The 16,357-nt window shown below is 45.1% G+C and overlaps 1 protein-coding gene across 1 annotated transcript in view; it reads left to right on the top strand.

The window, feature by feature from the left end:
* Positions 1 to 16,357, top strand: part of LOC143964221 (gonadotropin-releasing hormone II receptor-like) — a 93,332-nt gene that overhangs the window by 23,566 nt on the left and 53,409 nt on the right. The window contains exon 3 of the mRNA XM_077473926.1: positions 9,613 to 10,129. Within this exon, the coding sequence (XP_077330052.1) occupies positions 9,620 to 10,129 (510 nt within the window). The 5' untranslated portion in view covers positions 9,613 to 9,619. The remainder of the gene's footprint in view (positions 1 to 9,612; positions 10,130 to 16,357) is intronic.

Raw genomic sequence — 16,357 nt, 5'->3', positions numbered from 1 at the left:
CTTGTATTTTTTGCACCATCAGGTTGTGCACTGATAGTTAAATCTGTAGATACATTTTTGGGACCTCGCAATACTGGTTCTTTTCACTGTTTAAGATGTAATCAATGTTTATGCATGATCAAGGGAACTTATTTTAATCATCCACATTTGGGTTATCAGATAAAAATTAGGGATAATATACGTGCCAGATGAGTTTTGCTCTTTATTTGTTGAAATGCCCATGTGGATATCAATACATTGGAGAAACAACTCAGAAGTTTAACAATCAATTTACGAGACATAAGAAATCTATTAGAGATAAATTGGTACAATTTAATAAAATGGTGAATTTTCTCTGGAATTAGCCAGTCATGGACAAGCTCTTGAGTGGCTAAGTAATAAAGTTAAAAATCAAGGTATGCCATGTCCAACAGAATGCGCAGCAGTTGTATAGTGTCTATTGATGTACAAGGTTTTTTTTTTTAATCCATAGAAAGAAATATCTGGGGAGTTCAATCATTTAGGGCTGGGTAAGGTATAAATGAGAAAACTGGCAAGGATAAGTAGATCATTTTACGCAAACTATTACTTTCCATTACATTCAGTGGAAGAAGAATCCATCTTTCAGCCTTGCTTTTAAAAAAGGCTCAAATACAGAGATATCATTATTCTCAAAGTGCATGGTAATTGGTAGCTAAATTATTAGGCAAGAATAAATGTAAACTTAATAAGCTATATAGGCTTTTACGTATAAATGTATCTTTTGTCATTTAAATTTTTTTTCAGTCTTTTTAATCAGCAGTAAAATCTGGATATCTGGTTATCCTGTCATAGTTACAGTACATACTGTATTTATCGGCGTATAACACGAATGGTTGTATAACAAGAACCCTAATTTTAATAGGAAAGTTTCAGGAAAAAAAACTTGCATTTTAAATAAAGAACTTTGAAGCAAAATAAGGGTCATTGCCCATCTGCATCCTCACCATTGCCCATCAATGCTAAAAAGGAAAAGCTGCGCTACAGATTACTGCAAAAAACATATATACCAGTAGTTAACCTATATAGTGTATGTGAAGTATATGATAGTGCAAAACTACTCCAAACAAGTTCGAATTAAAACAAAATTGAACTAAAAGGAACAAAAATTAAATAGATGCCTCTAATGTCCACATATCGGTATAACTATAAACCACACCCCAGAAATTAGCGGTTAAATAGTCCACAATACAAATCCAACGATGGTTCTTAAGCCCTCCAAAGTGATATTACATACGACATCCAAGAAGATGTGACAAAATATAGCGAAAGGGATCCTCCACCAGTAAAAATACTTTCGCTTACCAGCTAATCAGATCCCTTGTTTAATGAGATCTAATGTGCCTGTGGCTTATACCCCAGCCAGGGTCTCTGTGTCAGAATGACAAAAAAACGTTTCCCACTGCTCTGCTTATATTTACAATAGATGTTCTCCAATGTCCACACCGTAAAGATAAAGAGCTAATTTCCCATATAGAAAAACAGAAGAGCTACCATAGCGTGATACTGTAAACTCTTTAATAAATATAGCAAACAACAATATTGCACTTACATTTCTGTCGTATATAAAAGCGTGTTCTATAAAATATTCAAGCTGGCCGGGTATTCAATCACTGCCCGTCGCTTCTGGGACTAGCGTTGATTCGTGGTGACGTCAGCATGCGCACCTCCCTACACCGTTTTGTCAAAGATGACGTCTTCCAGGGGCACAGGCGGCGTGCTGACTCACCGCCATATATACAAAGTAAACACAATTAGACACGCCCCGCTCTGAGCTTCTGAGGCCGCGTACACACGGGCGGACTGTTCGCCCAACCTTGTCCGCTGAACAGTGTTTGGGCGGACAGTCCGCCCGTGTGTGGGCTTTCAGCGGACAGTTTCAGCGGACAGTTGGACGGACAAAGTCTTTCGGAAATTCCGAAAAACTGTCCGCTGAAACTGTGTTTGAGCGAACAGTCCGCCCGTGTGTGGGCCTGTCCGCTGTACTTTCGAAATGAGCGGACTGTTCCCGCTCGGAAAGTCCGCCCATTTCGAGCGCGTGTACAGGTAGGCGGGGCCCGCGAAGGAGACGTCGCGGGCTCCGCCGCCTGGAATGGGCTTAAAGGGGAACCCCAACGCCGAAAAAAATCGGCGTGGGGGTTCCCCCCAAGTCCACACCAGACCCTTGTCCGAGCACGCTACCCGGCCGGCCAGGAAAGGGGGGCGAGCGAGCGCGCCCCCCCTCCTGAGCCGTACCAGGCCGCGTGCCCTCAACATGGGGGGTGCCTTGGGGAAGGGGGGGGCCGCGCGGCCCCCCCACCCCAAAGCACCTTGTCCCCATGTTGATGAGGACAAGGGCCTCTTCCCGACAACCCTGGCCGTTGGTTGTCGGGGTCTGCGGGCGGGGGGCTTATCGGAATCCGGGAGCCCCCTTTAAGAAGGGGGCCCCCGGATACCGGCCCCCCACCCTATGTGAATGAGTATGGGGTACAATGTACCCCTACCCATTCACCTGTGAAATAAAGTACAAATAAAAACACAACACAGGGGGAAAAAATATTTTATTGCACAGCCGGGGGTCTTCCGTCTTCGGGGGTCTTCTCGCCGGACTCCTCCGCTATGTGTGTGTAGCTCTTTTGCCAGCGGAGGAGTCCGGCTTTCTTCCTCCCCGCCGCCGGCCTCTTCTCCCGACTTCGGGGGTCTTGTCCCCCTCTTCGGTTCTTCTGCCGGGCCACCGCGCCTGGTCCGGTGGCCCGGTCTTCTGTCGCCGTCTTCCGTTCTTCTGTCGCCGCCTTCGGTTCTTCTGCCGGGCCACCGCGCCTTCTTGTAGCTCTTTTACAGGCGGTGGCCCGGTCTTCTGTCGCCGTCGCCGCCTTCCGTTCGTGTTCTTCTTCTTGTTCTTCTTGTTCTTCTTGTTCTTCTCCTGGAGATGTTGACTCGACGAGCTCTCCGGCCGGAATGCCGGGGACGCGCTGTGCGGTCACTTATATAGTGACAATGGGGCGGGGTCACATGGTATATGTCACATGGGTTGGTCACATGGGTTGATGTCACATGGGGACTATGACATCGTAAGGGGGCGGGGTCACCATGTGACATCAACCCATGTGACATATACCATGTGACCCCGCCCCATTGTCACTATATAAGTCACAGCGCAGGGCGGCTCTGGCATTCCGGCCGGAGGGAGCGACGTGTCAACATCGCCTGGAGAAGAAGGGTGGGGGGCCGGTATCCGGGGGCCCCCTTCTTAAAGGGGATCCCGGATTCCGATAAGCCCCCCGCCCGCAGACCCCGACAACCAACGGCCAGGGTTGTCGGGAAGAGGCCCTTGTCCTCATCAACATGGGGACAAGGTGCTTTGGGGTGGGGGGGCCGCGCGGCCCCCCCTTCCCCAAGGCACCCCCCCATGTTGAGGGCACGCGGCCTGGTACGGCTCAGGAGGGGGGGCGCGCTCGCTCGCCCCCCTTTCCTGGCCGGCCGGGTAGCGTGCTCGGACAAGGGTCTGGTGTGGACTTGGGGGGAACCCCCACGCCGATTTTTTTCGGCGTTGGGGTTCCCCTTTAAGCCCATTCCAGGCGGCGGAGCCCGCGACGTCTCCTTCGCGGGCCCCGCCTACCTGTACACGCGCTCGAAATGGGCGGATTTGCCTCCGCCTTACGTGGGCGAGTCCGTTCATTTCAAAAGTTGAGCGAACTGTTTGCCCAACCTTGTTCGTCAAACAGTCCGCTCGTGTGTGGGCAAGTCCGCTCATGCAAATTTTGAGCGGACTGTTTGACAAACTGTTTGCCGAACAAGGTTGGGCGAACAGTCCGCGCGTGTGTACGCGGCCTGAGTCCTTTCCATACATCCGCCATATGAAAAAAGGGAAAACGCCCATACATAAACAGCGCGATCTCTTACTAAGCTCTGCGGATACCCATATCAACCCGCAATCAGCCTAAATTAAAAGATTATTCCTAATCGATACAGAATAATATTTAAATGTTTTAATTATTTTAATTAGCCCGCAACCCATTAATACAATAGGCTGCACTTATGTCTAAATCAGGTGGGAAAATGGAACAACTCATTGCACTACACACAAAACAATCCCCCATCGAGCTCCAAGCGATATAGAAAGCAAAGAGACTCGATTGCTTCCCGTGCGGAATTTGCAAACTTCTCACCATACAATGAAAGTGCTATATCATGCCTGGATGTTTATCTCAATCCAAAATACACTGACTATAAAGGAATTTTTTTTTATATTATAATAAAAAATTAAAAAATGAATAAAAAGGAGGAACATGAATCATCCTCTTTCACCAATTTTAAGACATGTAATATTGTACCAATAGATCAAAAAATATAAAATTAACATAATAAATTGTGTTATCATGATTATAAAAGAGAAAAAGAGTTAATTTGGTTCAAACTAAAAATCACCATGTCTTATATTATCCAAAAATTGAAAAAATGAAAAAAATGAATTAAAAAATGAATTACCAGAGGGAAAAAAAAAAACTTTTTTTTTTATATATAACATTTTTTTTTTTTTATATAAACAACAAAGAGGGTAAACCCCAAATTCCAACAACAGAGAGGGTGAACCCCAACCTCCTTAAGACATTTGCGCTATCATAGGAGCACCAATATATGGAAGGGCCTAACCCATACACTAACAATAGGTAAAAGGCCGTCCCCTATAATAATTCCATCGGTCTGCCAGGATCTCAGAGTGGGTTCACAACACCAGGGTCTAACTATTAAGGCCTCACTGTTATCAATAAAGGCGTTAACATTAGACTTGTGCACAACGGAAAATTTTGTTTAGTTTCGGTTCGTTGTCATTCGTAAAATACATCATTTCGTTCTGTTATATTTGTTATGTTACGTTAATACGTTTTCGGATAATTCGTTATTATTCGTAGAGTGTCGAATTCATTCGTTCGTATTCGTTGAAATTCGCTATTTATGTATGTATAGACATTCGTGATAATGATGCGTAGTTTGGAAAGTCGTTTGTTTATTGAATCTTTTAACACACACAATGACAACGTCTCTTCTCCTCGGCTCAAATACAATACAACACCCTTCTAACTCAGTTCTCAGGAATGCACTTTCCATCCTCCGGCACAAAATTCATTACCTGATTGGACTATAAGATTTACTTTGAGCTGACCTTTTGTTTCATTAGATCTTTAAAGAATTACCGAATCATGTCGAATTCATTCAAATTCATTCGTTATATTTCTTTTGTTGTTATTCGTTATTTTTTTATTCGGACATTCGAATGCATCCGAATGTCCGAAAGATGCAAAATTCGGCCGAATTTCGATTCGTTACAAAACGAATTGCACAAGCCTAGTTAACATCTACATCAACGTTAAGGCCCATCAATGCAGCCTGATCAGTGCCCATCAATGCAACCTGATCAGTGCCCATCAATGCAGCCAGATCAGTGCCCATCTGCAGCTTCACCATTGCCCATTAATGCAGCCTGATCAGTGCCCATCTGTAGCCTCACCGTTGCCCATTAATGCAGCCTGATCAGTGCCCATCTGTAGCCTCACCATTGCCCATTAATGCAGCCTGATCAATTCCCATCTGCAGTCCCACCATTGCCCATCAATGCAGCCTGATCAGTGCACATCAGCAGCCTCGCCATTGTCCATTAATTCAGCCTGATCAGTGCCCATCTGCAGCCTCACAATTGCCCATTAATGCAGCCTGATCAATGCCCATCTGCAGCCTCACCATTGCCCATTAATGCGGCCTGATCAATGCCCATCTGCAGCTTCCCCATTGCCCATCAATGTAGCCAGATCAGGGCCTATCTGCAGCTTCACCATTGCCCATTAATGCAGACTGATCAGTGCCCATCTGCAGCCTCACCATTGCCCATTAATGCAGCCTGATTAATGCCCATCTGCAGCTTCACCATTGCCCATTAACACAGACTGATCAATGCCCATCTGCAGCCTCATCATTGCCCATTAATGAAGTCTGATTAGTGCCCATCTGCAGCCTCACCATTGCAGCCTGGTCAGTGCCCATCTACAGCCTTGTCATTGCCCATCAATGCAGCCTGATTGGTGCCAGATTACACAGAGCCGGGATCTCCTGTTTACTCAGCACTTTCAGTCACACACAGTCCTGCCTCCTGGACTGGCTCCTATGATAGACAGAACACTGGTCCAATGCCGGGACAGGTGACATCTATCATAGGAGCCAGTTCAGGAGGTGAGACGGTGTGCGACTGCGAGTGCCGAGTCAACAGGAGATCCTGGCTCTGTGTAATCCGGCAGCACTCATCCCCTTCCCCACCTTCCCCTCTGAGGCAGCCAGGTATCGGCGTATAACAGGCACACATGATTTTCCCTCTATTTTCAGGGGGGGGGGGGGGGGGGGGAGTGCGTGTTAAGGCCCGTACACATGATCTGACTTTTTGGCAACAAACATGCAAATTAGCTGTTTTAAAGCAACATCCGACCGTGTTTACGCTCCATCGGACAAACTTTTTCGGTTTTCATTGGACTTTTGTTGGCTATGCAAACGGACAAACTTTCCGGCAACAAAAGTCTGATAGAGCAAAGTCCGATCATGTGTACAGAAAACCATCAGACTTTTGTACAAAGTACAAACACGCATGCTCAGAACCAATGCAAAAGATCAGACAATACAGAAGTTGACCAAATGCGGCGGTAAAGAGCAGAAAAAACACGTGATTTGGTGAAAGTTGGCTGAAAAAGTCCTGCCGTGTGTATGCGATACCAGTTCAGGGCCGACGCCCTTTGTACAAAAATCCACGGGAAAATTTGCACAAAGTCCGAGCGTGTGTGTGAGGCTTTATACGCCGATAAATACAGTAGTTAGGATGAAAAAAGACGCCAAGTCCATATAGTTTAACCAATACAAAAAATAAATACATAGAAAACCTCCATTCCTATACCCACAGTTGATCCAGAGGAAGGTAAAAAAAAAAAAACCCTATGAAGCATTGATACAAGATCATTGTTCAGGCACTTCCTGTTATACTATATTATATATACTCTAATATTATAATACTATATTATATTATATTATAATACTATATTATAGTGACAACTATCTCTTAGTTTTTCTCATGTGTTATCACCCTGTCAAAGTTAGAAAGCCTAAACATTTTTTAGGTTAATGCATTCCTTGCATTAACCACTTTACCTTCCGGAAGCTTTACCCCCCTCCATGACCGGGCCATTTTTTGCAATGCGATACTGCGTTACTTTATCTTACAGTGGTGTGATGCTGAATCCAAATAAAATGTATGTCTTTTTTTTCCCCACAAATACAGCTTTCTTTTGGTGGTATTTGATCATCTCTGCGGTTATTATGTTTTGCGCTAGAAACAAAAAAAGACTGCCAATTTTCAAAAAAAGAAAATATATTTTTTACTTTTTTGCTATGAAAGATATTGAATAAAACTATTTAAAAAAGCAAATGTCTTCATCAATTTAGGACAATATGTATTCTGCTACATATTTTTGGTAATAAATATCCCAATAAGCGTATATTGATATTGTTTGTTTGCACAAAAGTTATAGCATCTACAAACTATGGGATATTTTTTTTTTTTTACTAGTAATGACTGTGATCAGCGACTTATAGCGTGACTGTGATTTTGTGGCGGACATTTTGACATGAATTGACACTTTCTGGGGAGCAGTGACACTAATACAGTGATCAGTGCCAAAAATATATACTGTCACTGTACTAATGACACTGGATGGGAAGAGGTTAACATCAGGGGCGATCAAAGCGTTAACTGTGTGCCTAGCCAGTGTTTTTCTAAACAGTGAGTGGTGCTTTTACTAGGGGAAAACATGGATCCTAGTCACTGCTTTGCAGGAACACAGGATTCATGCCTTCCCTACTGACAGAAATGCGCTCTGCCTTGTTTACATACTGTATCTGGTGCAGCTCTGCATAGAAACCAATCAGCTTCCAGGGTTTTTTGTCAAAGCTTCACTGAACAAGCTGAAGCTAGAAGCGGATTGGCTACCATGCACAGCTGCACCAGATTTTTGTAAATCAACCCTTTAGGCTTTACGTTTTGGTAGGTAAACCCACGTAAGAAATATTAGAAATGCACAAAAAAGCATACATTATTGTAAAAATGTATTTTAGTTTCTTACGACTTACTGGCACCATGCAAATTTCTTTTTGATCATGACAGGTATATTTGTATAACAGCAGAATATTTACATATTGTACATTCACATCAGTCCCTGCCCCCAAGGAGTTTACAATCTAAGGTACCTATCTCATATACTATAAGACAGGAGCCAAGTAACCTACCATGTCTTTGGAGTGTGGTAGAAACCTTATGCAGATAGTGACCTAGTTAGGATTTGAACCCAAAATCCCAACCAAGGGCTAAGCACCAAAATCCCAAACAAGAGCTACCCACAAAAATCCCAACAAAAAGCTAACCAGAAAAATCCCAGCCAAGAGCTAACCACCAAATCCCAACCAAGAGCTAACCAAATCCCAACCAAGGACTAACCACCAAGATCCCAACCAGGGGCTAACCACTCAAATCCCAACCAAGGGTCAACCACAAAGATCCCAACCAAGGGCTAACCACTCAGATCTCAACCAAGGGCTAACCACCAAAATCCCAACCAGGGGCTAACCACTCAGATCCTAACCAAGGGCTAACCACCAAATCCCAACCAAGAGCTAACCAAATCCCAACCAAGGACAAACCACTCAAATCCCAACCAAGGGTCAACCACCAGAATCCCAACCAAGGGTTAACAACCAAAATCTCAATCAAGGGTTAACTACTAAAATCCCAACCAAGGACTAACCACCAAGATCCCAACCAAGGGCTAACCACTCAGATCCCAACTAAGGGCTAACCAAATTCCAACCAAGGGCTGACCGTTCAAATCCCAACTAAGGACAGACTACTCAAATCCCATGCAAGGGTCAACCACCAAGATCCCAACCAAGGGCTAACCACCAATTCCCAACCAAAAGCTAACCAAATTCCAACCAAGGGCTGACCGTTCAAATCCCAACTAAGGACAAACCACTCAAATCCCAATCAAGGGTCAACCACCAAGATCCCAACCAAGGGTCAACCACCAAGATCCCAACCAAGGGTCAACCACCAAGATCCCAACCAAGGGTCAACCACCAAGATCCCAACCAAGGGCTAACCACCAAAATCCCAAACAAGGGCTTGCCACTAAGCCACTGTGCTGCCATGGAGATGAGCCTACACAGTGCTGCCACCAGCATCATCGGTCTCTAGGGAATTTAGAGTGAACTGATAAATGACTACAATTTAAAAACCACTGGGTCATGGTGGGACTCTTGGTGGTCCATTCTTCTTCCTTCTCCGAGATCACTAGGTACATGTTTTAACTCACGTTACTCACGTCACATTCCCAAAAAATTTGCTGGGTGTACTTATGCTTTTTGTAGTCCTCCATAAAGTTGATTGATTCAGCCATCTAAGATGTCATTAAAAGTGTTTGAGGATCACAAATAATTTTATCAAAAGAAAATAAATAATGAAGTTTGACCTTACTACAAGTCATATTATTCAAATGTTTCTTTTTTTTTTTTGTATATGTTTTTTAGACTAAACATGGCCATGCAGCTAGCTATCGTAAATCAAAGCCATCTGGTAGTGCCTGATGCCAACGTCTCAGCTTTGGGATTCCCGGGCCCCTGGAGTGAACCTACATTCACAGCAGCTGCTAAAGTTCGTGTAGGTGTCACCTGCTGCTTCTTCCTGATAGCATCGTGCAGCAACGTGGCTGTTCTGTGCAGCATCAGTGGTAAAAGATGTAAGTCTCACCTCCGGATTCTCATCCTCAGTCTCTCCATTGCCGACTTGCTGGTGACTCTTTTGGTCATGCCACTGGATGCCATGTGGAATATAATGATTCAGTGGTATGCAGATGAACTTTCCTGCAAGATCCTTAATTTTGGAAAGCTGTTTTCCATGTATTCTGCTGCATTAGTTCTGGTGGTAATCAGTCTGGACCGCCACTGGGCAATCCTGTACCCCCTCAGCTTCACTAGTGCTGGACAACGCAACCGCATCATGCTGTGGACAGCTTGGATCGGAAGTCTGCTGCTGGCATCACCCCAGGTAGAGGTCATGATTTGTTAATATATTCAAGTTCGCTATTATAATTTAAAGTGGAATTCTGTGTCCCCATTGTGGAGATTGCCCCTCACGTGTGGTCACCAGGACTGGAGATCTACCCTACTCTTTCCAAAACAATGAATATATAAAAATATTTTGCCTGGAGTTATACGTAAAGTTGAACTCCAGGCAGGGGCGGACTGACCATTGGGGCTCTCGGGCACTGCCCGAGGGCCCCATGCCACTAGGGGGCCCCATCAAGGTTGCCAGCCTCAATAAAACCAGGGACAGTATGTAAAAATCTGTGTTTTTTTAAAAATCCCAAGATTATAGCTGCCCCGCCTCTGCAGTACCTTTTCAGTGTGTTTATGTGTATTCTGTGTGTATACTGTGTCTGTGTGTATACTGTATGTGTGTGTATACTGTGTGGCCCCATAATCTCTTATCACTCGGGGGCCCCATAATCTCCTATTGCCCAGGGACCCCATAATCTTCTATTGCCCGGGGGCCCCATAATCTCCTATTGCCCGGGGGCCCCATAATTCTCTATTGCCCAGGGGCCCCATAATCTCCTATTACCCGGGGGCCCCATAATCTTCTATTTCCCGGGGGCCCCATGAGTTGTCAGTCCGCCCCTGACTCCAGGTATGGTTTTAACTGCATAGTTAAATTGGTCCAGCTTGGTGAAATGTAGATATCCGTATTCCATGCTTGTCGCCACTACTTTAGTGATTCCCAAGGTCTTCTGGGTCCTGTTCTGTCACTGCCCTGCCTCTACACCTCTTCCAATACAGAGAACGCCTTGCATTTATTGAAAAAAATACAAGTGTTCTGTATTGGGCAGCTATTCCAAATAAGTGACCCCCTGTGAGAAAAAAAAAAAAAGACACCGCATGTCGCCAGCTCAACAGATAAAGAAGAATGTAAACAGCCTCAGCCTTTAGACTCCTACTAAGCCATGCCACTAGAGCTGCACGATTAATCGTTAAGAATTGTTATCGCACTTTTTTCCCCCTTTGCGGTCTTGACAAAGTATTTCCAGATTCTTTCTATGCAGAGAATTCTCTCTGCTCTGCTAAAGCCGACAGCCGCCAAAAGAAAGGAAAAAAAAACAAAAAAATGGGAAGTCTGCCAAGAATCACAACATTCTTTAGTAGTGGAACTTAAGTATAAACATTGTAACAATTTGTCAAAGGAATAGATTGAGGACATTTTAACCACTTAGGCCCCTTTCACACTGGGGCGGTTTTCAGGCGCTACAGCGCTAAAAATAGCGCCTGTGTAGCGCCTGAAAAAAACGTCCCCTTTCACTCCAGTGTGAAAGCCGGAGGGCTTTCACACTAGAGCGGTGCGCTGGCAGGATGGTGAAAAAAGTTCTGCTAGCCGCATCTTTGGAGCGGTGTATTCCCCGCTCCTAAACCACTCCTACCCATTGAAATCAATGGGGCAGCGCGGCTATACCGCTGGCAACGCCACTGGCGATGCCGCTGCAGCGGCGCTTTGCAGGCGGTTTTAACCCTTTTTCGGCCGCTAGTGGGGGTTAAAACCGCCCTGCTAGCGGCCGCATACCGCCGCTAAAAGGACGGTAAAGCGCCGCTAAAAATAGCTGAGCTTTACCGCCGACGCCCATCCTGCCACAGTGTAAAAGGGGCCTTAAAGGGGCGTTCCGGACGTTACTTTTTTTTAAAAGTCAGCAGCTACAAACACTATAGCTGCTGACTTTTGATAAGGACACTTGCCTGTCCAGCGAGCCCACGATGATGGACCCCGAGGCTAATCCGTCCATCGGATCATCTGCCGGCGCCTCCATCTTAACGAAGGGATACAGGCAGTGGAGCCTTGCGGCTTCACTGCCCATTTCCTACTGCGCATGCGTGAGTCGCGCAGCGCTTTGTGAATGGCCTCGTTGTTTTCTGGGACACACACATGTCCCAGAATGCAACGGGGCCACTCGCCGAAGAGGAGGAATAGGAAGAGGCAGATTAGGAAGAATGCCTAGCAACGTCTGTTCCCTTTTATAGGGAAGGACGATCAGTGATGTCACATGTAAGGCCACGTCCCCCCAGAATAAAAAAAACACATAACGTCATACATAACACCTACACTGCCCCCTAGTGGTTAACTCCTTCACTGCCAGTGTCATTTATACAGGAATCAGTGCATTTGAATAGCACTGATTGCTGTATAAATAACAATGGTCCCAAAAATGTGTCAAAAATGTCCGATGTGTCCACCATAATGTTGCAGTTACAATAAAAAACGCTGATCGCCGCTATTAATAGTAAAAAAAAATCATAGTTCCGTTGTGCGTGTTCTACGTCACCGCGTTCAGAACGATCGGATTTTCCGACAACTTTGTGCGACCGTGTGTATGCTAGACAAGTTTGGGCCAAAATCCGTCTGAAAAAATCCAACGGATTTTGTCGTCGGAAAGTCCGACCGTGTGTATGGGGCATGAGGCTACTTTCACACTGCAGCGCCTGGCCATTGGCGCTAAAGCGCCGCTCATTTTTTGCGGCGCCTTTCGGCCACTAGCAGGGTGAATTTAACCTCCCGCCAGAAGAAGGGGTTAAAAGCACCCGTGTTGAGGCGCTTCCGAAGCACTTCTCAGGCACTTTGGAACCACTGCCCATTCATTTCCAAAGATGCTGCTTGCAGGACTTTTCCTAACTCCCCACAAGCGCACCTCCCCAGTGTCAAAAGACACACTAAAATGAATGGGAGGCGGTTTACAGGCGTTATTTAGAGGCTATTTCTAGCACTAAAATGCCTGAAAACTGCCTCAGTGTGAAAGGGGTCTTATTGGTGCCTAGTCCAAATAAATATGTGCCAAATAAATTGTTCAATCTTCAACATAAATATGGTAAAATGCTTTGTGCTTTCCTTCATAGACTGTTCTAGTGCCACCACAACCCACCATGTGTGTGGTAAAGGTCCCCACTCACCAGACTTAGTTGACTTTCTTGTCATATCACAAAGAGTAGTCAAGTATCGCTTTGTTGGTCTCTCACAGACCCGTAATCACTTCAGGGATTGAGTATATATTCTTCTTCCACGAATGAATCCTCGGAGCATACTGTATGCTAATGTTTATGGAGAAAACAAAAAGAAGGACATGCTTCTCATAGTGTAAAAAGATCCATATTTTATTTAAAATCAATCCGCATGCATTAAATCCACTTCCAAAATTGCAAAAAAATAAATCCCAATATGCAATGGAAGCTGCTGGCCACTCTACTTCAGCATGCGTTCCAACAGCATGTGTATCTACGCACCATACATTCCAACTTGATGAGTTTCGTCACCACGTAACTTCTTCAGAAGCGCCAAAGAGGTTACGTGGTGACGAAACGCGTCAAGTTTGACCGCACTGTGCGTAGATACACATGCCGTTGGAATGTAGGCTGGGGCAGAGTGGCCCACGGCTTCCATTGCATATTCCATAGATATATTCCATAGTTTGTAGATGCCTAAATTGATGAAGAAATTAGTTTTTATTGACATTTTTTATTGGATGTGTTTTATAGCAGAAAGTAAAAAATATTGTTGTTTTTTTTTTCAAAATTGACGGTCTTTTTTTGTTTATAGCGCAAAAAATAAAAACCGCAGAGGTTATCAAATACCACCAAAAGAACGCTCTATTTGTGAGGAAAAAAAATGACATCCATTTTATTTGGGTACAGTGCAGCACGACCGCACAATTGTCAGTTTAAATAACGCAGAGCCATATCGCAAAAAAAATCGCTTGGTCATGAAGGGGGGTAAAACCTTTCCGGGGCTGAAGTGGTTAAACAGGAAGTGTGTTGCTGGCCGGATCACCAGAATTTTTTTTCACTGTAATGGATCATCTCAGTTAATTCTGCAATAGATACCCAACAATACAAACCTTTAAGAAATGGATTATGTAGCCGTAAGGTCAACATTTTTATTTTATTTTTTTATGTACCAAGTCTGTGTACAGCCATATGTTTTAATTTAATAATCCCTGAGCGCCGCTAATATTCAGCAATATGTCAGTGCAAAAGGAAATTCTCAATAGACTACAGACTAAAAAATGCAGGGCTTGCTTTAAATACAGCTACTAAAGTATCATTTATATTTTGTACATATAATTGATAGTGATTGTAAACCTTTTTTTTTTCTTTAAAATAACAAACATGTTATACTTACCTGCTCTGTTTAATGGTTTTGCACAGAGCAGCCCTGATCCTCCTCTTCTCTGGTCCCCTGCCAGCACTCATGGCTCCTCCCCGCTGCTGAATGCCCCCATAGCAAGCCGTTGACTGTAGGGGCCAGTGCAGGGACAAGGCCACCTAGAGCTCAGGGCGAACATGCCAAACTGCACCCCCCCCCCCAAGATGTATGAGTATTATGTGTTAGTAAATATCCCCCCCCCCCCAAATAAGCAAATCCCCCCCCAATAAACAAAAACTGAGCACTAATCTGAATGCTTACTCCCCCAATCACAAATCCCCCCCTCCAAGGACAAATCCCCCCCTCCCCTATAGCATATCACCTCTTGTAGCACAAACAACCCAAATCCCCCCTTCTACCACAAATACTCTTCCCCCATGCCCCCTAGCAGCACAAATCCCCCTAAATCACCTTCCTAGCACCCCCCCCCAAATTTCCACATCTAGAACTATTCCTATTCCCTCCTGCCCCCAAATTCCCCCATCCAACACAAACCCCCTCCCCCCATCTCCTTGTGGAGCCCCCCCCCATCTGACATAATACCACAGTGCCCAGGGCACCTTCCCCTCCTGCCCCCCCTTGCCCCAGCCCTGGGGAGGGCGCTCATGTTTGCTCGTCCCTGAGCTCCGCTCTGTGTGTCCATAGACACACAAAGTGCGGCTCAGCCCACTCCCTCCTCACTGACCTGTGATTGACAGCAGCAGAAGTTGATGGCTCCAACTGTTGTCTCTGAGGTAATAAGCATTTATAGCACAGGGTTTAGGCATATTAGATAAGGGCACTAGCCAGTGCATCCCATTGGGAAATAAATTTAAAACAGCGAACAAAAGTGCCAGAAGACTTAACTCCAATGTAAAAATGCATATAAAAGCAAAGGAGAAGGCCTTCAAAAAATACAAGTTGAGGAATCATCATCAGCATTTAGAGAAAGAATACAACAAGATATGTAAGGATGCAATTAGACTAAGATAGAACACGAAAGAGGAGGAGAGCAAAATAATCCCAAGAAATTCTTTAAAGTGGAGTTGCCCCCCAAAAAATAAAACCACTTAAAAATCTTAAAAAAAAAAAAAAAAAAATAATTGGCAAAAAAAAAAAATTTTTACTCACCTCTAAATACCGGTTGCTAGGGGGTCCCTCGTAGTCTGCCTTCTTCATTGCCCGGGCTGGTGACATCACTTCCCCTCGCGCCGCACATTCACCTGGGACCTGTCACGTGTCCCAGGTGACTGTACGGCGTATCACGGCGCCCTGCGCCGCTCGCGCATGCGCAGTGGGTGCCCGGCTGTGAAGCCACAGCCGGGTGCCCACAGTATGCATGACGGCGCCGCGAGCGGAGCGGGGAGCGAGGGGGGGGCTTCGTTCCCCCGCATCGCTGGAACCCGGGACAGGTAAGTGTCCGATTATTAAAAGCCAGCAGCTGCAGTATTTGTAGCTGCTGACTTTTAATTTTTTTTTTTTAGGGGGTACCCCACTTTAAGTATATAAACAGTAAAAAAGGGAGGGCAGACCATATTGGCCCCATAAAGAATGAGGAAAGACATCTGGTTACAAAGGATGGCGAAGGTATTGAATTTATTCTTCTCCTCAGTCTTCACAAGAGAATCAGGGGGCTTCAGTAATCAAAACTGCAGTGTTTATCCTCAAGACACATCACAGGAAGCACCCTCATGGTTAACAGAGGACAGAATTAGAAATAGACTTGGGGAAACTTAATATTAACAAATCACCGGGACCAGATGGCTTGCACCCCAGGGTACTTAGGGAACTCAGTCAAGTAATTGCCAGACCATTGTTCCTAATTTTAAATGAGTATACTGACTGGAATGGTACCAGCTGATTGGAGAAAAGCCAATGTAGCACCAATATTTAAAAAAGGGCCAAAATACATGGGCGTAGCATAAGGGGTTGCAGGGATCACAATCGCAACCCCCGCCCCTGGCTCCAGGGGGCCCCTACAGCCTCCCTGTCATATTATCATATCCTCCACAAAATCCAGCTCCAATCTGCTCTAGGGCCACACAGCCATGCTCCAGT

The sequence above is a fragment of the Lithobates pipiens genome, unplaced genomic scaffold, assembly GCF_037356315.1.
Source record: "Lithobates pipiens isolate NorthernLeopardFrog02 unplaced genomic scaffold, aLitPip1_a1.2 Scaffold_8, whole genome shotgun sequence".
Classification (NCBI taxonomy): domain Eukaryota; kingdom Metazoa; phylum Chordata; class Amphibia; order Anura; family Ranidae; genus Lithobates; species Lithobates pipiens.
This window is presented reverse-complemented; position numbering and strand designations above follow the sequence as displayed.